Source organism: Pteropus medius, unplaced genomic scaffold (assembly GCF_902729225.1).
Source record: "Pteropus medius unplaced genomic scaffold, Ma_sr-lr_union100, whole genome shotgun sequence".
Lineage (NCBI taxonomy): Eukaryota > Metazoa > Chordata > Mammalia > Chiroptera > Pteropodidae > Pteropus > Pteropus medius.
The window spans coordinates 43,357,879-43,382,206 of record NW_024344378.1 but is presented as its reverse complement, the minus strand read 5'-3'; the positions used below and the strand labels follow the sequence as shown (position 1 = coordinate 43,382,206).

General features: G+C 33.8%; 1 protein-coding gene and 1 non-coding gene across 5 annotated transcripts in view; both read right to left on the bottom strand.

Annotated features, from left to right (window-relative positions):
- CCAR1 (cell division cycle and apoptosis regulator 1) overlaps positions 1-23,834 on the bottom strand; it is a 41,560-nt gene extending 17,726 nt beyond the window's left edge. For 2 of the 4 annotated variants that reach the window (XM_039871968.1, XM_039871970.1), the window contains exons 1-13: positions 23,574-23,794; positions 22,400-22,522; positions 14,019-14,191; positions 13,573-13,617; positions 11,448-11,480; positions 9,334-9,527; positions 8,378-8,492; positions 8,086-8,278; positions 4,692-4,821; positions 4,301-4,462; positions 1,477-1,702; positions 781-894; positions 74-240 (exon numbers count right to left, since the gene is read on the bottom strand). In XM_039871968.1, the coding sequence (XP_039727902.1) occupies positions 74-240; positions 781-894; positions 1,477-1,702; positions 4,301-4,462; positions 4,692-4,821; positions 8,086-8,278; positions 8,378-8,492; positions 9,334-9,527; positions 11,448-11,480; positions 13,573-13,617; positions 14,019-14,191; positions 22,400-22,472 (1,625 nt within the window). In that variant the 5' untranslated portion in view covers positions 22,473-22,522; positions 23,574-23,794. Of the gene's footprint in view, positions 1-73; positions 241-780; positions 895-1,476; positions 1,703-4,300; positions 4,463-4,691; positions 4,822-8,085; positions 8,279-8,377; positions 8,493-9,333; positions 9,528-11,447; positions 11,481-13,572; positions 13,618-14,018; positions 14,192-22,399; positions 22,523-23,573 lie in introns of all 4 variants that reach the window. The other 2 variants (XM_039871969.1, XM_039871971.1) reach the window with 2 other exon arrangements.
- LOC120609780 (small nucleolar RNA SNORD98) lies at positions 370-434 on the bottom strand. Its single transcript, XR_005654840.1, has one exon. It is a non-coding gene; the product is annotated as a small nucleolar RNA SNORD98 (small nucleolar RNA).
- Positions 23,835-24,328: the final 494 nt, after the last annotated feature.

Genomic DNA, 24,328 nt, shown 5'->3' with positions numbered 1-24,328 from the left:
CAGACAAACTATTAGAAAAACTACATAAACTATTAGAAAAACATTTCTAATCAAGAAATGAATTGGTACTTACCATTGTGTGCATACACTTAGATCAATGCCTGTCAGAGCCTTACAACAACGAATAGCAGTCTTAATCAACACAGAGGGGTCTTTTTCTGGGTCTGGTCCATCCAACGAAGGAGACCAGTGGCCTCCAATGGCCATGGCTTCATCCTTGCCTTTCATGCCCACTAAAAACTAATTCAAAACAAAGAATCATTTATATATATTATGCAACATCAAATTACAAATAAAATACTTGAAAAGGAAAGGTACAAACCTTTCCAATATCATTTTTACTACCTCTGGTACCTGTCAGTCAAGGAAGAGTTCAGTTCATCATGTTCCACACTGCATTTCAGCAATGGAATAGGATTTACACATCATAACTCATCCTTCTAAAATATTTCTTCAGATAAAGAGTTCTTTTAAAGAAGCAAGCTATAATTCAGACTTTAAAAGCACCCAAAGATACACTAAATCCATTATCACTAAGATTTTTCTATATTACAAATATAAAACATCAAAATAACAGTTGAAGTAGAGACATACGAATAAGATATAAACATAATCTGCAATGAAAAAAGCATCTACACATCATTAAATTCTGAGTGCCTTAATACAAAAATTAAACTTATCAAAAGATTTAAAAGGTAGTGTTTTTTATTTTATATACATACAGTTTGAACCAAGCACAACAAATATACACCTACAGTTAAAGTAAATGTTTCATTTTACCTTAACAAGTCTAGCAGGATGTTGAAATCCATCTCGAAGTTCTTGTGGGTCTTCAGCAAGAGCACATGACTTATGATACAAATCTTCCATACTAGGACTAGCCATCAGCATTACCTATTATAGTCAAATAATTCAATCCTGTCAAAAGTCTAATGTAAAAAAATGAGAAGCACCACTAATTATCCTTACATATTAGACACCTGAAATTTTTTTATAAAAATGGAAAGTAAAATGCTATAGCGAATATGGTATTAAATACTTTATAATTACACAGTTTTAACTTTTCAAAGGAAATTTTTTGATCAATGTTTTAAAAATAGCAGACCATTACAGACCAGAGAAATAACTGAACGTTACCCTGCGAACTACCATATAGTACATTCATTCACCACTGTATTTTCCTCTGGGTCTACCTGAAGTCATAGAACATTACAAAAAGTTCATTACATTAATTTCACCTTCACGTTTTTATGATGTTTAAAATGTTAAAATGATAACTATGATTTTATAATTTAAGAGGTAAGGCAAAGAAAAATTAAATTAAATTACCTAAATAACCAAAACAGAATCAGGCAGACAAGAACAAAACACAGGTATTAAACCTAATAACCATGTGCTGAAGATTAGCTCCGCATTTAGACTCAATACAAATAACTGCTCAGAAATTTCAGCAGTATATCACAATAGAACACAAACCTTTGCGCTGTATAAGTGGTCAGCATCTGGTGGATCAAGAATGGCCATGTTTTTTTCTAAGGACTCTACTTCTCTGTGCATTACATAGAAATTGCAGTAATTTCCCAGCTGAAATGGTCTTGACAAAGGGAAAGCATCCACCCATGTAAACTGAGCATCAAAAAAGTCACTAGGTATATATAAATTCTGATAACGGCGCCTTAGTTCCATCATGTCACAACTAGGACTGAAAGACAGACATAAGTAGTGAATAAATAGCCTTAATATCAAAGATTATATAAACATTCACCCATTCTGAAGCTAAATATATAATCTGACATGGTTAAAAGCCAGCAGCAAATGGATAGTCAATTATTTAATGAGCTAACGATGTACATAGAGGTATATGAAAATCTCATTTTCAAATAGTTTACTTACAGCTTTGAATAAATAACTAGTATCTAAATGTTACCTTTCTTTACTTTTTGTGTGTAGCTTAAAATTCATTAGAGAAGACCCTTTGAAATAACTTCAACCCCAGCTCCAGAGAAGATCTGAACAAAAGCAGTTCTGCCTCGATTCAAACTGTGTACTTTTGAGAAAATTATGATTCATATAGAATGGATACAAAGAAGGGATAAAAGTGGTATCAAATTAGTATGAATGCTCCTCAACCAGTTTTATACAGTGTAGAAAAAAAATACAACTTTTATTCTATATAAGATCCTAGGTCAAGAATATTTACATTCAAAATTAAACATTAAAGTGCACAGGAAAGCAAAATCCAAATGTTTTTAGGATTATCCACACCTCCATACCTCTCTATGATTAAGATCCATACCTGATTGCTTATTATGCAAAGATAAGTTTCTTGCCTTTTAAATATGGCATACTGATTTTTTTTTTAAAGGATGATTTCCTTTTTCCTAAGAAGCAGAGTTTTCAAAGGTAAATCAATCTGGTAAAAAGCCAAGAGATTTCTGTTAAAAGCATAATGAAAAATGGAAACACCAACAATTTGGAAGATGAAATGATAATTATATTGTCTTTTTTAAAGACAACTAAAACCAAGGGTATAAAATGTTAACTAATACATTTTTAGAGATGTCTTTTTTATTTGAAGCCTAAAAATAATAAATATAGAATGATAAACTTGCCAGTTATGAATACTGATATAAGTATACTTTATTTGGATAAAATTCTGCTGTCAAAATAATGAAAATGTGAATAACAGGTATTTGAATTTTGTTTTTAAAGTGCTGCAAATAGAAAGTATATGTAATAGCTTCCTAGCTTCCCATCACCAGAATTTTTGAATCTGTATCTTAACCCACAGAAATAAAATCTATAATAAAACAAGAGATAAGAAATACAAATAAATCATTTCTTGGCATATAGTCTCTTATAATAATATCACTATAAGAAAATCTTGATTTCTACAACTATGAGAAGAGGTACAGAAACTTTAAAATCACTTTTATTTGTAATGGGTTCATTTGATGTTCTGGGAATAACTTCAAAGTGATGAAGTAAAACTGTAAAGGTCTAACTTGAAAGGAGAGAGATAGCTGTTCAATTTATATCCAATGCATCAACTCTTCCCAGAATAGCATTCTAGACTGGGAACAGATGAGTTTAAAAGCAGAGCAGCTCTATTTAATATCTTTGGGCTGGAGAAGTTGTTTGGTTCTAAAAAGTTTTTCTGAAACGTGAAGATTAGGTATTTTTTTAAGTACACAAGTAAACAGGATAACAAGAAAACTAGTATAAATTAAGAGTAGTTGCAGACTTGACCATTATTAGCCAAGAGTAAATGAACACCAACTACATAATTAAGCAAAGTAACCAAGCAAGACTTTTTTGACATTGAGTAGCTTAAATGAAATACACTGGTTTACTCAGTCTAGAACTGAACATATGGAAATTTTAACTTTTGATAGGCCAATATTATTATTACCATCACACTTTGTTGAAATGCAGCAATACCCTCTCAGTATACTGAAGTGCATAGTTATTTGTTCCTATGTGAAACAGCTTTAAATGCTGCTTTAAAGGATTCATTTTTATTTTACTGTCTACTTATTTTTTTTCCATGTGTTAATTTATCATATACACAATTGCCAGTCCCAGGTTCTTTAAATGATTCTTCCTTTACCTTAGAGTAATTTCAGTCATTTACCAATTTGCCTTTTCCCCACAATTTGCCTTTTTATGAATTACAACTTAGCAGCTATTTACAAGATATCTACAAATACCACATATTGTTGCTTTAGATAAATGAACTCAATCTCACAATAATTCTGTTAATTGATATAATTCCAACTTTGCAGGTGAAGCACAGAAATTCTTGGTAACTTGCCTATTATTTCTGATTCCAAAGACTGAAAAATGTATTTATGTATACATACACACGTGTTTGTTATATGTGAGTATATATGTATATCTATGTTTCTCTTACACCACATTGCCATAGCTAACTTGGGATGTTTGATCCACTGTTGTATTATTACTGCATCATACACAACAGACTATGCATGAACTTTAATAAAGTCATCAATAAATCAGATCTTAAATAATTCTGACTTTAAGGAATAACTTAATCACAGAAGGGCTGCCCTTTTCAGTAGCTGATATCTTCAATGAGTATATGAAAACAATGCGACACTTGCAAAGAACTAAACTGCTACTTCAAATTACATTTCTGCCCTTATATAACCCATGAGCACTAAACGTTGGGAAATTAAAAGCTGCAAGAAAAATATCTCTATGTAATACATTCTACCAAACTATACAAAATTACAAAACTAGTAATTCAATAAAACAACTAGGGAAAAAATTAACTTACCAATCTAAAGAAAACTTTGAAAACTGAACTGTGTAACGTGGAACAACGCGGCGAACTCTCCGAGGTGATCGTTCTCTCTCTCTTCGAGGAGATCTCTCCCGGGAACGTTTTCTCTGAGGAGATCTTTCTCTGGATCTACGTCTTTCTCTCTCCCTTTCACGACTGAAAGCAAATTTTTCTGAAATTACTAATATTTCTGGCATTATCCAAGAGTTCTTTCATGAAATAACAATAGAAATTATGAGCAAGAATCCACAGTATAGATCTTTAAATAGTTTTTCAAATTGTGGTAAAATACACATAACATAAACTTACCATCTGAACTATTTTTAAGTGGCATGAAGTGCATTCACATTGTGCAACCAACAAAAGTATACTTTTAAAAACTTACCTTCGGTCATCTTTTCTGTTAGGCACTTGATCTCCTCTGTCATTCCTTCCTGAAAATCTGGATGGTGGATCTAACCGGCGTGCCGGTTGTGGCTGTGAAACTATACGGACAGGAGGCTGCAATAAACCAGCTTTAAAAGATACAGAAAAAAAGTATTTTAACTTATTTAAAAACAAAGTTCAAAAGCATTATCTGGTTAAATTTATAGACAGAAAATGCTGGCTAATATTTTAGGCTTTGTGGACCAAGAATGGTAGAGAACATTTTGTATATTTGCATACTTTTTTACAACCTTTTAAAAATGCAAAAATCATTTTTAGTTCAGGGATTATACAAAACCAGGCCATGGACAAAATACAATGGGTAAAGTTTGCCAACCCCTAATCTATAGACATTGAACTAAAGATTGCTATATAACAAGGCTGTCGTTGTAAGAAATGTCCAAACCTGTAGAGAATTGTTATAATTATTTGAGCCAAACTGACAATTACTGAGAAGCAAAATATCAACAGATTGAGAAAATGCTCTGGAGAACAGCGGTTTTGCAGCTTATTTTATACATGAGAATCAAAGGAAAAGACATAAAGAGGGTTACAAGAAATCTACTGGTAGTAGATTAAGGGAGTGAGAGAAAGCAAAGGGGGAAAGCTCTGAGATTGGATGAAAAGGAAAAAGAGAGACAGATACTTCTTTTACACTGGTGGATACAGGATAGTTAATAATTAACATTTACAGCACATAGAGAAGTGGGTAACAATTCGGGGTTCTGTGGTCTCATGCTCTGGTGGCAGGTTGTACCCTGACAAATACAGAAAAAGAAGATTACTCTGACATTCCAAGAGTATGTTATTTTAAATGCAAAGACAATAAGACAGGCTTACTTAAAATAAAGATTGACCTTTGTCAAGGAACTACAGATCCAGAACAAGACTGGCCACCATGACTAGCTTTCAGTTAGGAATTTTTATGTTCAGATCATCCTATCCGTGGTTACTTTCAGTCTCTGAGTTTGTAGGGCCCGCCATGCAGGCCTCCCCTGAGCTTGGCACATTTAGTACGTGGCCCATTTTTCGTCCACAAGATACTCAAAGGATGCCAAAGTACCATCCAGAGAGTATCTATACAGAGAAAAAGTACCTCTTATAACAGAAAAACTTATGGCTACCACTTTGACCAAGTAAGCAAATTTAGTGTCAATAATAGTGGAAGAATCTAACATATGCCTCCTATGATGCAATATGAATTACAAAACACCTATAATATGTTATCCTAGAGTTTATAGTTTATATGGCAGATAGAGGAACAAGGTAAAACATTGCAAGGAATCAAGACAAATCCACGACATTCCAAAAGAATCTACACGTCAACTAGCTCAATTTCTTAAAGTCAAGGTAATGAGACAAAGTGGGAAGCTATTCTAGAATTAAGAAGACTAAAAAGACTTAACCCAATATAATGCATGAACTTAGCTTTCTGTCTAGGATACAGAAAACCACCTTAAAATACATCTACTGATCTTGGGAGCTAAACAGGGTTGGGCCTGGTTAGTACTTGGATGGGAGACCACCTAGGAAGACCAGGCGCTTTAGGTGTAAAAAAATAAGTAAGGGACCTTGTCAGTTGACAAGGTCCTTGCAATCTGTGAGGTCAACCAAGGGTTGCCTCACATTGAAGAAAAAAAAAAGGACATCTAGAAGACAAGTGGAGAGATCTAAATACAAATAGGGTATTTAAATGCTTTTTCTTAGATGTGATAAGATTGTGCTAATAAAGGAAAACAGTCTCTTTTGGAAGGACATGCTTAAGTTTACAGGGGCAAAATGTCATAATGTCTGGTAATTACTTTGAATGATTAAGCCAATGGTGTGTATATTTGTTAGTATATGCTGGCAAAACACATTGGCAAAATATTAACTGTTCAAAGTTTTAAGTATACAAGTGATCGTTATGCTGTTGAATATTTTTATACACCTGAAAATTTTCATAAGAATTTGGGGGTAAAAAAAACAACTAATTTAGGAATATTTCTTATTTTAAGTAATACTATACCAGATTAATGGGCTGGTATTGCTGAAAGAATCCTAGTTGCCAATGGAGATTTCCCTACCCCTCTGCCATATGAACTTTAGCACACCAACTCTATTGATCCCTCATCCTAACACACCTCTTTCTCTCTTATTTCTACTACCCTACTCTCATTGCTTCTGTCCATCTACCAAGCTTATGGGAAAACACATCACCACCAGAAATACTGCTTCCCCGAACCCTGCCACAGAAGCCACATCTTTTCTTAGACAGTATTCAAGTCTCAATTCACAACTGGAAAGCAAAGCCTCTTAGGAAAAAAAAGGAAAAAAAGAACCATGTAGCCTGGAAAGTCAGGCATTGCCTAGTAAGTTTAAGATACACAAATCTTCAGGCCCTGTAATTCCACCAGAAGATATATATGCCCTAGGAAAACCTATGTACATTGCCCCAGAAACATATACAAGAACATTCATAGCAGCATTTTCAGAAACTAGAAACAATCCAAACGTTTACCGAAGACGGATAAACTGTACAATATTCATACAATGGAATATTATACAATAGTGAAAATGAAGAAACTAGAGCCACATGAAATTGTACAAAAAACTTTAAAACCTCATTGAACAAAAGAAGTCTTATACAAAAGATTATATAAATGGAATCACACATCACATAAAATTCAAAAATAAAGCTAACCTATATTATGATGGTGCATATTTAGAAGGTAAAACTATTAAAAAAGAATAGAGTTAACCAGTAATGTTTTTCACCCAAGTCGCCATTACACAGGTGTTAAACTGCAATGTTTTATCACTTTGCCCTAAGTGTGTCACTATTTACAATAAAAGAGAAAATGCCACAGTTACTTTTTTTTTAAAAAACACCAATCAAGTAGTCTTCTTTTAAAACGAGGCTATCATTTTTAACATTGTTTCAGTGAGAAAATGTCCAGTTTCAAATGATCAATTTGTAAAAATATATTTACAACACAGATCATTTATTAGATGCACAATGGCTCAATGAATAAAGTACTACCACCAGACTCTACATGTTTTATTTATAAGAAATGTCTCAAAAACATTTTCTTCCATTATAGACAAGATACCAATAGGACAGAGGATAGATAATAGTTTTAATGTTTAAGTTCACAAAGAACATGTCTTTGAATAAGAGCAATAAAATAAAAATCTATTTCCAAATAGCTATAGAAGTAGAAGTGGTCTACATAAAATATTTAACCTTCCTTTCAAATATTCTAGAAGTCCTGCCTTTTATGTAATTAAAGGCATACCAACATTATTTTAACAACTAAAGAGTTATGTATTAGTCTGAAACATAAAAAGCAAAGATAAACTTTACGTAATACCTTTCTGCTGTGGCTGCTGTAATAAAGGCTGCGGCTGAGTCTGCAATAGCGGTGTAATAGAAGCTGCTGAAATCTGTGCCTGTAGCAGTGACTGGGGCTGAGGCTGAGTCTGAACACCAAATGTTGTCTGTGGTGCAATTGGCTGAAGTACAGCAGGAGGAGTCTTCAGTAAAGGTTGGGTTTGGGACTGATTCTTAACAAAAATAAAGAAATAACATTTTAAAAAGATCTTTGTAAATTGGAAGAGTCAGTTACCAAGTTTCTATAATACCCGACTCAATATTTTATATACCTGATTTGGTAGTGTTTGAATTCTTTGTGCATTCCACTTAAAAGGCATATTAGGATTATACGTAGCTTCAACTAATACCCTGTCACCCACTTGGGGGGTTTTCCCTTTGACGGCACTGGAAAAAAAAAATTAAGTTAAATATATACACAATCGAAAGACATTAATCCAAAAAAGATTTATATACTTGGTATTTAAAAATAAACTTTATCTGATTTAGAAGTCTAAAAATCTCTTTTAAAAAGCTGATATACCTCCTAGACTTATTTTAGTTAAGAACTGTTTCACCCTCTCTATAAATACAAGGTTTGAAGTGGAAGAATTTTCCACTCCATTTTATCCTAATATTGTGTCCCTCCTTCTACAGAACTTTTTAACTTTTATAACCTAAAAGTAATATTTTCTTTGGACTTTGGAAAATGAAAGAAATGCAGATAAAATGAAAAACAGGAGACCTACTTACAGAAAAATCTTATACAGTAATTAAATTAATTTCCCAAATAAAGTACTTCTAAGGAAGTTCATTAGAAATATATTTGAAATATCTGAGATTCATATTTCCTGCAACCACCAGGACACTAACAAACTGCTATTTTGAATATGTTAATTCATCATTCAATCCTTTTACTATTTCAATTAAATGTTTTTAGTATATAGTCATTAGATATGTCAAAAAGATTAAATTTTAAAATGCATATGACTATTTCAATCCCTAATCTCACTGTATGTCTGCCCATGAAAAGTTAAGAAATGATAACTCACTCCTATAAAACATTTATTTATAAAGAATTCACCTTAACCAGGTTGTTAAAAAAAAAAAAAAAATCAGACGATATCTTCAGTCACATTCTCCATCAAAAAAAGTCACAGGTACAAATATAACACAAGCTGAATGATTATGCCACCATATACTTAATATTAAATCCAAGGAGTATCTGCCAACATCTAATGTAGTTTACCTAAGTTGAAAGAATACATCTTCATCCACAAATCCAAATGTATCGTGTAGTTTTGTAACCACGCCTGTGAAAACACGCTGTTTCTGAGGTTGGGTTTGTTGCTGACTGGACCTTGGTGTTGGATATGATACAGTTATCTGTGCTGCAGGCTGAGGAGTAGACAGACTAAGGCTTGTAGGCAGTGCAACAGCTGGCTATAAAACAAAATCAACATCAAAGTAAGGAAGAAATTAATAATGACTACTTAAACTAAAAATGCTGAAAATAATATATTTGAAGTTAGAAAATACACATGTATACCTTGAACATGAGAATCAAGTCTAAAAATTATATTATTTTTGATTTATTTCATCAGGTTTCCTTAGATGAACGTTTTCACAGAATGTTGCAGAAGATACTGAAGTATAATGACTTTAAAGAACACATATATTTTAGCCCCCTCTTAGAAATTCAAAATCCATAGCAATATAATACTCAGGAAAGTTCTATATATTAAGTGAAGTAAGTCAGACAGACAAAGACAAATATGTATGATCTCACTTAAATGTGGAATCTAAAAAACTCCAAAGAACTCAAAAGAAAAAACAGAATGGTGGCTGTAAGAGGAGCAAGGTGATCAGGGGCTGGGCGTGGGGGAAATGGGAGCAGGTGGTCAAAAACCATGAAGGTCCGGTTATATAAGGTAAGTCCTGCAGTCTTACTTACAGCATGATGACTATAGTTAATACTATATCGTATATTTAAAAATTGCTAAAAGAGATCTTAAGTTCTCATCAGAAGAAAAAAAATTTATAGCTGTGAGGTGATGTATGTTAACTAAATTTACTGTGGTAATGATCATTATACAATACACACATATATCAAACCATTATGTTGTGTATTTAAACTAATACAATGCTATATATCAATTATATCTCAATAAAACTGGGGAAAAAATTTAAATGTTAACACTTTCATTGGTCTTTTCTGGCACAATCAAATTTGGATAACAATATATTGATTAAAATTTCTGTATATAAATAGAAATAAGATCATTTAATAGAAAAGAACAATCATCTGATTTTTCAAATCAAAGCATGGAATTTGTTTTATATCTGCCCAAGAAAGCAAATCTCGAAGTTCCACATTTGTTTTTTAAAAAAAGGAAGTCCTATATATTGTAAAGAAACTTAGTATTTCTTAAACTATGAACACAAAATTATTTTCACATGAAATTTAACATCTTAACACATGTGGAGTGGTTTATGGGCACACTCTGGGAAATGCTATTCTAAGAAAACTTTTACAGCTTTCTACTTATTTTGGAAATTCTATTGGAGATTGAAAATATGGAATAGTTGCTAGTCAATTTTAGTTCTTTAATAACAGAAAGTGAGTTTGATTTCTCATTTGAAGTATATTTTAATTTTAAAAAATAACTAACAGATTCAAGACTAAAATGGTATGAAAGATTATACAGTAAAAAGCTTCCATTTTACTCCTGTTCCTCACCTACCCAATTCCCTAACCATGAGGCAATCACTGTCACCAGTTATTATTAAGAGATTCTGCTTGTTTTGTAACAGTTAGATAGTATTTCACTCAAGTACATACCAGAGGTCAGTGAACCATGGTCTATGGACCAAATTCAGCCCATAGTTTATTAATTTTGTGTAGCATATAAGCCAAGGATGGTTGTTTACACTTTTAAAGGATTGTAAAACACATAAACACACATACACTACATTTCAAAAATTTTTCCATGTTGTTAAAAAATTAAGCTGATTATTTAACACAATAACGTCACCTCCTAAGGTCAAGCTAAAAAAGATATATAACATGTACAAAAATTTTCCTTAAAATATTAGTACACAGAAAATGTAAGGACCAAAATCAGTATTAAGTTTAAAATAAGACCTCATATTTATTCCAACTAGATCACAGCTGGATCTGCAATCAAAACCCATAAAAGAAAAAATAAAGCTTTCTGTCTTTATTTAACATTATATCACTACTAAACTATTGTGTGAATCCACAAATATTCACCTTTAAACTCTGAAAGTAAAACTAGAATAGGAAATGAAACTTTGGTCTACTCTTCATTCAGATATCAAATAAAGTAACATCAAACTAACCTGTGTTAAAAGGGTCTGCTGAGGTTGCTGTAACTGCAAATAGAAAAAAAAAAAGGAAAACAGGAAAGAAAAATAAAAGATCAATCAGTATTGTTTCATAGATGTTTTCTTTCCCTAAGGAAAATTTCCTATTAAACAGGTACTTTATTTCTAATTAAGAAATATGTGAAAAATAACAGAAAGTCATTTATTAGATTTAAGGTTTTAAACAACTACATCAGACAACTGCAGACCTGATATATAACTCTTTCAATAACAATAAAGAAATTTATCTTTTTCCTTCAGGAATAACATCCACAAAAAAACCCCACAACTCTCTAGTGGGGTAGATTTCTAGTTCTGCCACGTGTTAATTACCATGCTTCGGTATCATCAATATCACTGATTAACATGCGGGGTGTGTGTGTGCAGGGAGGCTGGGTGAAAAAACTAAAGGGATTAAGAAGTACAAATTGGTAGTTACAAAATAGTCACGGGATGTAAAGTACAGCATAGGGAATATAGTCAATAATATTGTAATCGTATACGATGCCAGGTGGGTACTAGACTTATCAGGGAGATCATTCAATAAATTATATAAATTTTAGTCTAACCACTACGTTGTACACCTGAAATTAATATATAAATTAATACTGAATATCAACTATAATTGAAAACAATAAATAAAAATATAGCCAGCTATCTAATATCCCCCTAAAATGAGAAGCACTGCTGATGGTCTGATTTGCTACCACGTGAGAATGATAAAAAACCATACAAATTGACATAGTTTTTCTAGCAATAGCTAAGGGAAATATTATTAGAAAATAAAAGATTTGGTATGACGAGGGAAAATTTTAAAACTCTGGAATAGAAACTTGACTTAAACTAGGCTAAAAGAACCTATTTAAAATTCTAATTCAAAACACTCAGTTTACCTGGGGTCACCACATATTGAAGTTAAATCGATCAAATCACTATTTTTCTGTAAATCAGAGATCATTTGAGTTATTGCTATTTCCATATGGTTCAATCTAACACATAATCTTTAAAAGTGTATTTCATAACGGAACTAAAATAAACCTAAGGTATTTTGAAAACAAGATAGCAAACTTTGACATCTCTTGTCAATTTTTAGTTTAAAGCAATTATTAATGGAGTATTGCAACCTTCAGGGAAAATGCAATGCTTCTTAAGCACCAAAGGACTTAAGCCAAGGATGAAACTAAGACATGGACCTAGGGATGAGTTTATGAATTGAGAAGCCTCATGTTTCTCCATAGTGTCTTTGGATGCAAGTTTTTGTTCCCCTTCATGTATATCTCCTTTTCCCTCTCCTGACTGTTATATTTTCCTAAAGCTTCTTAAAGGTACTGAGAAGGAATGAAGACTATCTCTTAGCCCTGGAAAAGCCTAGAATGGGTGCTTAGGCTAGAACCTATCTAGATTTCAGCAGATGAAGACTTTTTCCTTGACAAGCTTCTCCTTGGGTTATTTTTCTTATCTCTTCCTACCATCATTTATATTTTTAGTATAAACCTAGGATAAAGGGGCTAAAGAAACTCACTTTTAGTCTAAGTCAGGAGTTTTCATATTGTTCAAACGTGCCTTAGGAGCAGGGATGGGAACTACATGGGGAGGCTTCCTCCCATTTTCAACAACTTGGTTTTAGTATTTTGTATATTGTTTCAATACACAATTTCATTAGAGGGGGGGAAAAAAAAAGAGGGTTGTGTTGCTTAAAAAAAATAAAGGCTGAAAGCCAATGGTTTAAGGTTTAGGCTTCAAACGGGAAAAAGGAGCTTTTCATTCTCACATGTGATCTAGTACAGCACAGTAGGACTAGAGGCTCCAGATAGGAGTAATGAGCCAAGGACTCAGAAACAGAGCGATTCTTCCCAGATTATCCTCTGCATGCTTTCTTAGAAACATGCGACAAACCCTGGCTGCTAGTTTAGGTTTTCAGGACTTATTTCCTATCTTCTTCTCCCTTGTACACACTCTTTTTTTACCTACGTCATTTTCCATATCCCAAAAGAATTCAAATCATACATTAAGGTAGCTGACAAGAAATAAAATCTATATAAATTGAATTTGAAACACATGGTTTTAAAACAAATTTTTAACATGGAAGATTTAAACTAACCTGTTGCTGCACACTATACAAGGCCTGCTGAGGTTGTGAATATTGCTGGGAAAAATTTTTTCAAAGAAAAATATGAATTAGTTTTATTTATTCTCAAAAAGCGATATACGTACATACAAATACATAATCAGAATTAAACTAAAAAGAAATTTTCTGGAACTGCTCAATGACATCTAAAACAAATAAAACAGTGCTTACTTATACTCTAGGATCCATTAAGAACTAAATTTTGTTCAAATAATTAAGTTATAAGAACTGCCCAATTTAAAAATTTTGACTATGCAACTATACTTCTCTATATGCCCTGGGCATATATAATTTTTATCACCAGAAAAAACAAGCGTAAGAAAAAATCCACAATTATTCATTCTTTAAAAAGTGAAGGTACCCACCCACGCTACTCAGATGTTTTCTATGTCACACATCAAAAACTATTAAAGATTCACCTGTTGCAATGCAGCTGCTGCCGCTGCAGCTTGTTGCTGCAGTGCTGCAGTTTGAGTTAACTGATAGTTTGTTGGGGTTTGTGTGGTAAGGCCTGCTGCTGCCAATGCAGTTTGCTGTGTATAAATGGTAGGAGATGCTCCAAGGAGTGATGGCTGCTGAACACCCAATGCAGCTAAAATGAGATTTAGAAAGGGGAAAAAAAGAAATCAAGATTATTTGGATCCTTTGTAGGAATTTTTCATGACTGCTTGGTTATGCATTATGGTCTACTAAGAACCTAAGGAAAAATTTTCAGGAAGGCCTGTTGAATTTAACTGTTTCATGTCCAATTCAATGGCTTTATATAAGAAAATACTAATCTACAAAATTAAACTACAGAATGAACCCAACCAACCTACCTAGACAAGCTGAAGTACTCTCGAGCAGTATTTTTAGAAATAGCAGAAAATAAATTATCATATTTTGCTATAAAATTTACTGTTTTACGTTCAAACAGATGAGAATTACATATTAAAGACAGTGTTGCTGGAAGTGATGCACCCTTAAAATTTCCCACTAGACAGAATTTTCATGCACTTCTACTCTGCATTAAAGAATTGTAAAAAGTAACACTTTAAAAGCACAAAAAGTTTTTAATCTTAGTGCACCACTGTACTGAGCAATGAGAGATAAAATTAACCACATAGTGACTTATAATCATTTGCTTAAGCCAAATAATTGGGGGAAGGGCTCAGAATGACACATTTAGGTACTTAATGTTTAATGTATGCTTAGGCAGGGCTAAAAGGTGAAGAGAACACAAAGATTTTACTTGATGCTTTTATGCAATTCCATTAAATGCAAAAAAGGTAATCAACTAAAAACTGTGGTCTAGCTCTATACTTCCCAAAACTATAGCTCCTGGAATAATGACAAGCTCCCCAGAGCATTAAAGTTTGAAAAAAGTGGGTCAAATTTTAAAAAGTTAAAAAAAGAACAGTAAATTAAGTACTTATATTTACTGAAGAATTTCTTAGAATCTTTAATATAACATAGTAAGTATTATGTATTTCAAAGAGGCTGCCATAAAATCAATATTTGTTCATGGAACACTCCCTTTTCCTAAGCACCATGTCTGTATCTGAGAATAACTTGAAAAAGAAAAAAAAAAAAATGCTGCTCTATAGCTATTAGTTAACCACATAAAAATAACATTATGCTTTACAGAAACAGAGAGCATTAATGAACTAACCAAATCACCTAGTCTAAAATATCCCAGAAAATCTATTGAAGTGTGAGGTTCCTCATCAATCATTTAAGAGTACAGATTCATTTTACTTAAAAATAAAACAAACCAACAACAAAGTAAGGCTAAAAACAAACAAACGAACAAAAAATCCTGAGATCATGTTTGGAATTGTTTTAAATAACAAATTATTCCCTGTAAAAAACTGATTGTTGAACATTTTTAAAGGAGGAAAAAGAAAAAGGAGAACCTAAAGTGGGGGAAAAAACCTTCTAAATGTCCTAAATATATAGTGCCAAACCATTAATCTTTCCTCTTTTGTGTTTAAGGTAAATCAGATGTCACAGATGGGCAAAAGGAGAAACCAGGATAAACTAAATGAATTTAAATAGAAAAAGGGGGAACATCTAAACACCAATGTAAGTTCAAAACAAGGTTAAGTGCAATGAGAACAGAGAAAAAAGTATCAAAATCTAGGGCATATATTCTAATGGGTGGGTCCTATTAACCTTCTGAAACTGTATGCAAAATTGCAGACTAGAAGTTCCAAACTTTCACCATTCTAGGGTAATCGAAGCAAAATTCTCATGTAAACACAAGACAGCTAAAAATCCTAGGAAAAATTAATATTTTAAATTCTAAGATTAGCATGTTCTGCATTTGATAAAAGTTAACATGCGTGATTCAAATATACTCATCTCCTTCACCCACTTGAGCTCTGACCTTAGATCTGCTATTTCATTCTGTGGGTACCAATTTCTAGAACTTTGGAAAGTAGTGACAGTTGCCATAGCAGAATGGCTCAGAGCCAATATCTCAGAATGTCTATTTTTTTCTCCTATAGCTTTTCTAGGTGTTCTGGATTCTGGCAGCATACAGCAGACCAGCACTAAGTAGGTAGGATGATAACTGATTACCATACATCTCTTTTCTACTGTTGATAGTCAATGTGATGAATCAGAAACTATAAACAGATTAATTGGTTATGAAGGATTCAATTGCTAGGAGAAATTTACGGGAAGGAAATTTACATTCTAGTAGTTGCTTCACAACATTAGTCAATCCAAATTTTGTAAAATCACTGTGCATGTGGTTGTGGCTTTTATGTCTGTAATATAGCTCTTTTAAAAATCATTTACATTTGTATATTTCACTAATATTAATGCTCTCTTTTGTGAACATCTGAAAAACTATCTTTGCATATTTGTATATAGCATTCTCCACTTTTCTTGTGAATTATAAATTCCACAAGACAATTCTATAACTTGCAAAGCACAGTTATTAACCTCTGATTTAATCTTTCTCTCTACATAAGTGGCCAAACACTTGTCAGAGATTTCTTTTCATTATCCACAGTGGAACAGTCTGTTCATTTATCTGATTCCATACAATTGTTGAAAGTCTCATGATCCATCTGAAACAGATATATTTATCACTACGTATCAATATTCCACAGACAAACCTATGAAATGAGCCCTAAATGACCACAGGCTACCAGTTAGATAAATTTAAGCTCTAAATGTTCTTAAACCTTCAATGACAAATGTAAAAAATACTACTTTCTAAAAAAGTGAAATTAGTTTCATATAATTGAAGCATTCATGTTATGACATACTGGTAGTTCTTATTTACTGAATACCAGTAAATACACCATTAAAACACAAAAGGGCTTGTCCCTTGTCTGTTGTCCTTTGATCTTATCAAATTCACTATTAAATTTTAAAATCCCTATTACAATTATACTTTAAAGCCCTATCTTTACTAAGATGAGTCATCCTTCTAAAATAATAAAATTCAAAACCTCAAACTGACCTGAGAAACTTCATTTTTTTGCCTTAGCAAAATTCTTTAAAGCACTAGTCAAACAATGCTTTCTCCTTTAAATTTTCAATATACTGATATATGTTCAAAAGGAATCTCATGCTATTTGAAGAGAAAAACAACATGAAGATATGGGGGATTCTCTTTATAACGTGTGGGTTTACTAAAACACTTATAAAGCCAAGTGAAAAAGTCTTCTAAATGTCATCTTCTAATCAATATTCTTCCTAAGAAGTGATTCTAAAGATTAGAATTCATACGAATACAAAACCTTTGATGTCCCCATGCACAGGTAACTTTCTTACAATCAGACAATGGAGCCAATCCATTGCTGTGGCTTTTGAGGTTCTATTCTAAGCTCATAATGTACTCAATGACTGGAAACATTCATTACCTTTTAAGAATAAGAAATTAAGGCATTAAATTTCTTTTAAGAAAAAGAAATTAAGGGGCGAAAAAGTATAAACTTCCAGTTACAAAATAAATAAGTCAAAAAGATGTTTTAAAAAAAGAAATTAAGGCATAAAATAGGATTTTAAATGTAACATAGTCCAAGTGTTGTAATATTCTATAACTGCATTGTTTGATATATCATCCATCTGCCTTATGTGGCTTATTTCAATTTAGTTGAAATTAAATAAAATAAGAGATTCAGTTCCTCAGTCACTCTAACTACATTTCAAGTGTTCAATAGCCACATGTGGCTAGTGACGACCATATTGGACAATGAGGATATAGAATACATCCATCATCAGAGGAAAGATCTCAGTGAACAGTGTTTCTATAATGAAGAGGCAAAGTGGTAACTAAGTCAGTTACACTGGGTTCTTACAGGCTCTATAAAGGTTAATACAGTAGCAGACAATAGTTCTTCCATTCTCTTAAAGTTTACCAAAATGATGACTAATGATTCTGGCCATAACCTCTTCTAGCTACTACTATTCAAATAATTGTTGGTCAACCCTCCCAGGAAGTTGATACCATTCATAATGTCATGTGATTTCTTCCATCCTTAACTGCCTCTGATATTTACCTAGTTTTTGACCTCACTTCTTTCAAGGAGTCTGTATCACCCAAAGTTAATATTTGAACTTTCAATTTTACTTCCATTTTCAACTTTAATAGATCAAAATTATTTCCCAGAAATGAAACACATAATGCAAGAGAAGCCACAACTACATAAACATGAGCTGCACACTCAACTCAGAATGGAGATGGGGCACTCAATGGTTCACAGTTTAGTATGTTAATATAGCTCTCACTGGAAGAGAGCACAAGTAAGACATGCTCAGAGGATGAAGAAAAATGAAAAATGAGCTTTAATTGACTTTATGCACATTTTTTCACTCTTAGAGGAATGTTTGCAACAACTAGCTATTACATAGCATCACTAGTTTAAACAGGGTTAAGCCCACACCGGTAGCAATCTTCCTTTTCTACCAAATGAGTTGGAAACATCCAACTCTATCAAGAGATAACTAGTATAAGTATACATGGTACATCAGCTATTATTTCTTGGAATTTAAGAATCTGAGCTACTGATTCAAGAGACTGGGGTTTTAAAAGATGAAGAGGCAGCAAAAATGGAGTCATAATTAAAACACTTATATTAATAATAGTGTCAGGCCCTTGTGTTAAAAGCACCACATATCACTATTTTAACTCCTGCTCTAGTTCATTTTTCTCTATAGCCAGAATACAATCACCTTACGAACAGTCAAAAGAAATGGGTAAGAAAATATGTCTGAATCTGCTAATCCATCCGCACACTTTAATACTGTTGCAATTATATGCAGATACACATGCAAATATTTTGAGTCAAATATACTGAAAGTATTCCTAGTCAACATAATTCATCTTAGGGCTATTTAAAAATTCAATCAGTGATTCTTTCAACATCTTTTTACACAACAGAAAACTGTTAAGTTTTCAAACCTACAAGCTCTGGTCCCAAGTATGACTGTCCGTAAACATGTACCACGGCACTTCAGTTAGGAGACGAAAATATAGGGTAAATATTAAGAACAAGTATTTCAGTGTGGGATAAATGAGAAACAGGGCTGGAAAGACAGAATGCCGTTTGAATGCCATTCCAAAGAGCCTGAACTGTATTCTAAAAGTCCTTGAAGATAATTTTGCAGAAGAATGAGATCCTAACATTGATTCTCCCATGACCTTCTGTAAGATCCAAACAAATTTCTTCACCTTTCCTCATGTAGAAAAAGGAGTTGAGACAGAATCTATAGCTCAAGCCCCATTCAGCTTTGAAAATTTCTGAATTTTAAATAAAAATTATGCTTTAAGAATATCACGACTGATAAATACATTGGAGCATATCCAGTAAGAGAAGAAAGTGAATAAAAGTAGTTAGAATTAAATAAAGCATCACCACCAACTGAGAGATGTGGAAAAAAGTTTCCTGACTTAAGTGAAGGATTTGTGGTAAGCACTATGGATTAAAATACAAAGATTTGGGAAAGGTATAGAAGAGCATGAAAGTTAGATGAGACTTTGGCACAGAAGATGAAAGCAAGAGAAAGCTGCTACTGATGCAGTTATCCAAATGTGAAGTGCAAAGGACCTAAATGTAAAATAAAGGAGTATACTCAGGCATTTTCAAAAGGGAAAAAGCAAAGTTTCATATGTAATTGTATATGGCAGTTAAAGGAAAAGAAAATTAAAGATGAGATGTGATGACACCTAGGAATTATTCCCTTTAACTGAACAGACTTAGTATTAAAATTAATCAGAAACAATTCAAATACAGATCTTTAATTTTACAACAGATTTCAGCAATAAACTGCTAGTGTGCATGCCTTTACTGTAAGTTTTTAATATTATTTTACATGTTATCTGTGTGAATGCATTGAAATATTCAAATCAAGGTTAGCTGAGAATTTTTATAGTACAAATGCAAAATAATCTTGCTAGAAAATGGATTTAAAAAGCCATTAACTAAACAAAGCCATGTTAAGTTGATATACAAAAAGGAATAGTGATCATTTTTATATTACTCAGGAGAAAATGATCAGAAAATATAGGCACAAAAATCAAAATATTTCATTAGAGTTCAATTATTGTTAACCTTTTTCTGTTGCATAGTCATTTGACTTATGACAGTGGCCTCTGAAACTAATATATCTGGCATATTTCAATGGGTGCATCTTTTTAATAGAGTAAAACTGGTACCTACACCATTATCCTAATTAAGTCCTCTTAATGTCCTTTGTTGAAATTTTTTCTCAAACTGCATTTAAAGCTGCCAGGACAAAACTTAGGTTGAAATGTTCTCTTGAGATGAGGTGTAAATAAGACATTTAATTGCCTTAGAATTGATAAAAAATTAACTTTGACAGAAACTTGCTTGGTTCTGAGAATTAGTTCTAATAAGATGACATAATGACTAGTCACAAAGGCTTTAAAATAAAAGCAAAAAAATATCGAGCAGCCTAAAATAGAGCACCCAGAAATTAAATATGATAATAAAATCAATGTCACAAGAGAGTGACATTTAGAGCCTATTCTGGGATTTTTATAGGAAAGCTATGTGTAGATGCTGATACTTGCCTACTTATTCAAGTCATGATGCATCAATAAAATTTTACATTTTGAAAAACTGTGATCAATGTTATGTCCAAGAAAATCCAAAAATAATTTTCTACAGCACAAATACAAGTTCTGCTTACATATATCCCATTATTTACGTTTGGATGCTACTGCCAAATATTAAAAGAGAGACCTATATTTACTACTGACTTTTGACAAGTCTTATAAACGTTTGGTGTGTCTTTTCTTAGTCTTCAAATAAAAATAATAGAATATAACATACATTTAAGCATTTATAATATAAATGTTAAGACCTATAGACAATGGAATTCCACCGTGACAGCTACTGCATTGAAACAATACAGATATGAATTTAAAACAAATTATATGTAGAAAAACCCAAGTAAAACATGCCCAGTTTACCAAAATACCTATATGCAGCACTTGCTTCTAGACATAGAGAAACTGCTAATAATTCCTGTTTCATTAAAACCAAGTCAATACCAGATTTTCCATTATCTAACACAGAGAAACAATGCTTGGGTCTGAATTAAATATAATCTATAACTATTACTTCATATTATTTTCAAATTGCCTGCAGAAGTAACTGTTGATCATTTAATTCTTTCCAAACAAGAGTAATTAAAATAAAAACCCCAAAGTTTCCATTTCTTTAAGGAGGTCACCTACATAACTAGATAGTCACATCCATCAAATTTTAGAACAGCCAAGTTAGATCACAGTGTGTCTGCAATTGCTCTCAAATTACAAAATAAATATTATAAGAAAAATGCAGCAAAGAACTATTATCAGACATGTCATAAATAAAAAAAATATTCAAAGTAACAACAAGCTGCAGCTTTTCTGGGTACTCAAAGAAACTCAAATTTTCATTCTGTAGAATCCTTGGGAAACTTATTTAATGTTCAAACCACAAATCAGGAAATGGTAAAATAGTCTTCCTAAAATGAATGGGAAGAAACTTACTAAACGAACATTTTCAATGACATTTTTTGTTGACTTTATTTTGAAAATGTAAATATTCATTTGATCTTTTATCTTTTTTCTTTGCTTGAAAAATACTTTAGAGTTGACTCTTCTACTTTAAACTCAAACTATCAAAGTCATGTATAATTTTTCATAAAACATGAATTTTTAATATATTTATTTTAAAACACAGTTGAGCCTTGAACTGTGGAGGCCCACTTATACACAGATTTTTTAAACTTTGTACAGTACTGTAAACATATTTTCCTTATTATTTTAACATTTTCCTCTAGAGTAATTTATTGTAAAAATACGGTTCTACAATATATATAACATACAAAATGTGTTGTCTATGTTATCAGCAAGGCTTCGAGTCAACAGTAGCTATTAGTAGTTAGGTTAATGTTTTGGGGGAGTCAAAAGTAGTACAGAGATTATCCACTGGGGGAAGGGGATTCCACATCTTTAATCCTTCTCCTTGGTTCAAGGGTTAACTGTAAAACTTCAGAATACTGACAATATGCCTAATGAGGGAAACACGAATGAATGAGTGGCTGCCAACCTCTAACATAATTAAATCAATTAAAAGTTAATTTAATATTTGAAAAAACTGTAAAACTGTCCAAACTGTTTAAAATAGATTTTTCGCTAGCAGATCCAGGAATTTTAAAAAAGGTGCTTCACAGACAAAATTAAAAGATACATCATTTGCGAACATTATACAATATTATGCATAGCCTAACTCACATAGTTATAACATGCCTCTTCCCTCTTTATAGTACATGTGTTCACTAGTCTGACCTGGCTGAGATACCGCAGTGGCTGTAAACTGAGTAGCCCATGGCGGATTCTTCTGTCCTCCAAACTGAGCCATGATGAAAAGGGGAAAAAAACCTTCGTTTGTCTGTCTTCTACAGCAGCGATCTATTAAAAAAGGATACACATTTTAAAGTTTGACCAAACTAAAAATATCACAAAAGAAATGTTTAATTTGTCAAGGACATCTTCGCAGACCAAAGTATAAATAACAAGGGGCAGCTGAATATCCGATACGCAGCAAAAAATTTTACATCAAGTAGTTGATCATAAGTATCCTGCTTCAGTATATGACATTAGGGGTTGACTTACAAGAATGGCACTTCTTCCTGGGACTACAAAGTGTCACATTTAAACAGAAGGCCATCTGCTGTTATCTATCCAATACCTAATAAGAAGTATAATTTTCTGTTCAAATGAAATATAGCCTGCCTGTTTCTTTTGGCAATGAGCTGTGGATTGAAAGTGGTAAAACCAATCACGGAAATTTAGAGACATCGAATAAAGGTATTATCATTTAAATAACGAACATCTCCATACTTTCTTAAGTAGGTAAGAAACTGGGGGTTCCTTTTCTCTCCCCTCCCTCGAGGGGAAAGACAGTTGAAATAACGGATGCCCTTTAAAGAAGCATCGCGAAGAACCCCTCCCTCAGAAAAAAAAAAAAAAAAACAAGCCACAAAAGGCGAAGATCTCAGACCGCGCACCCGCTCCTGCACCCGCGACTTGGAGGGGCCAGAGCTCTGCCATCCATCTTCCTCCAGCCCCAGCTCCTAGCGGGCCGCAGACGAGGAAAGGCGTAATCCTCCTTCCCAAAAGACTGGGCAAAGGACCAAGAGGGGGATACTGAGAGCCCTGGTCCCCTTAACCCCTAGGAAGGACGGAGAAAGCCTCCATCTCCCAAAACCCACGCCGTCACGAGCCGCCCCGACGCCCTGGGCCGGAGTCCAGTAGTGCTAAAGCCGCAGCGGGTCGGGAGCAAGAGACTGCCGTCGGCTATCCCTCCGGGAGCGCAAGACCGCGGCTGAGGGGCGCTGCGGGCACCTGAGGGGCGGCGGGGAAAAAGTGAGGGTGGGGGAGGGGCCGGCCGCGCGGGGCCTGCTCCGACCCGCACAAAAGGGACCGCGTCCCTCCCGTCCCAGTCCCACGAGAACCCCACCGTCGCCAGCCTGCGGACGCCGTGCTACCAAAACGGCCACTCCTGGCCCTTCTGCGGATCCGATAGAACGTTAAGAACTCCGACTCCGCGGCCGCCGCCGCCGCAACTGCGAAGACCAGATCTTCACCTGAATCGGGTCACAGCTAACACCGAAGCCATTTCAAACCCGTCAGCATTAAGCGCATGCGCCAACTTCCCGCTTCCACCACGCCTCTCGGCTCCTCCCCATCCGACTGCCGGCTCTTGGGCTTTACGTTCTACGTGCGCGCTCCAGAGCTCGCCTTCGATACGCTCACCCCTTTCACTACGCGGCTAGAAGGGCAGCGCGCGTACAAAGGGTTACCTTGGCTTCGCGTAACAATGAGCTGGCTTGTGTCTCTGCGCCAGCTCTGGAAAAGGCTACTCTAAGGGAAGAAAAAAGAATTGAAAGTCACGTGATCCCATGAGCTTGGCCGCCATTTTGTGTTTCTATCTCGCTCGCGTGCTCGGTTCCTCCCTCCTTCCTCTCTCTCTCTCTTTCTCTTTTTCTCTCTCCCCTCTCCCTCCTCTCTCCCTCCCCCTCTTCCCCTCCCCCCTCTCTCCCCTTCTCCCACTTTTCCTATCTCGTTCACTTACTTGGAAAAATTAATAGATCCTGTATCGTTTTTTAAAAATTGAAATAAGATTTACTTAACATATAAGTCACTGTTTAAAATATTTTATGTTGTACACTGTATTTATAAGGTACAACTATCATCATGTCTACCCCCATTAAG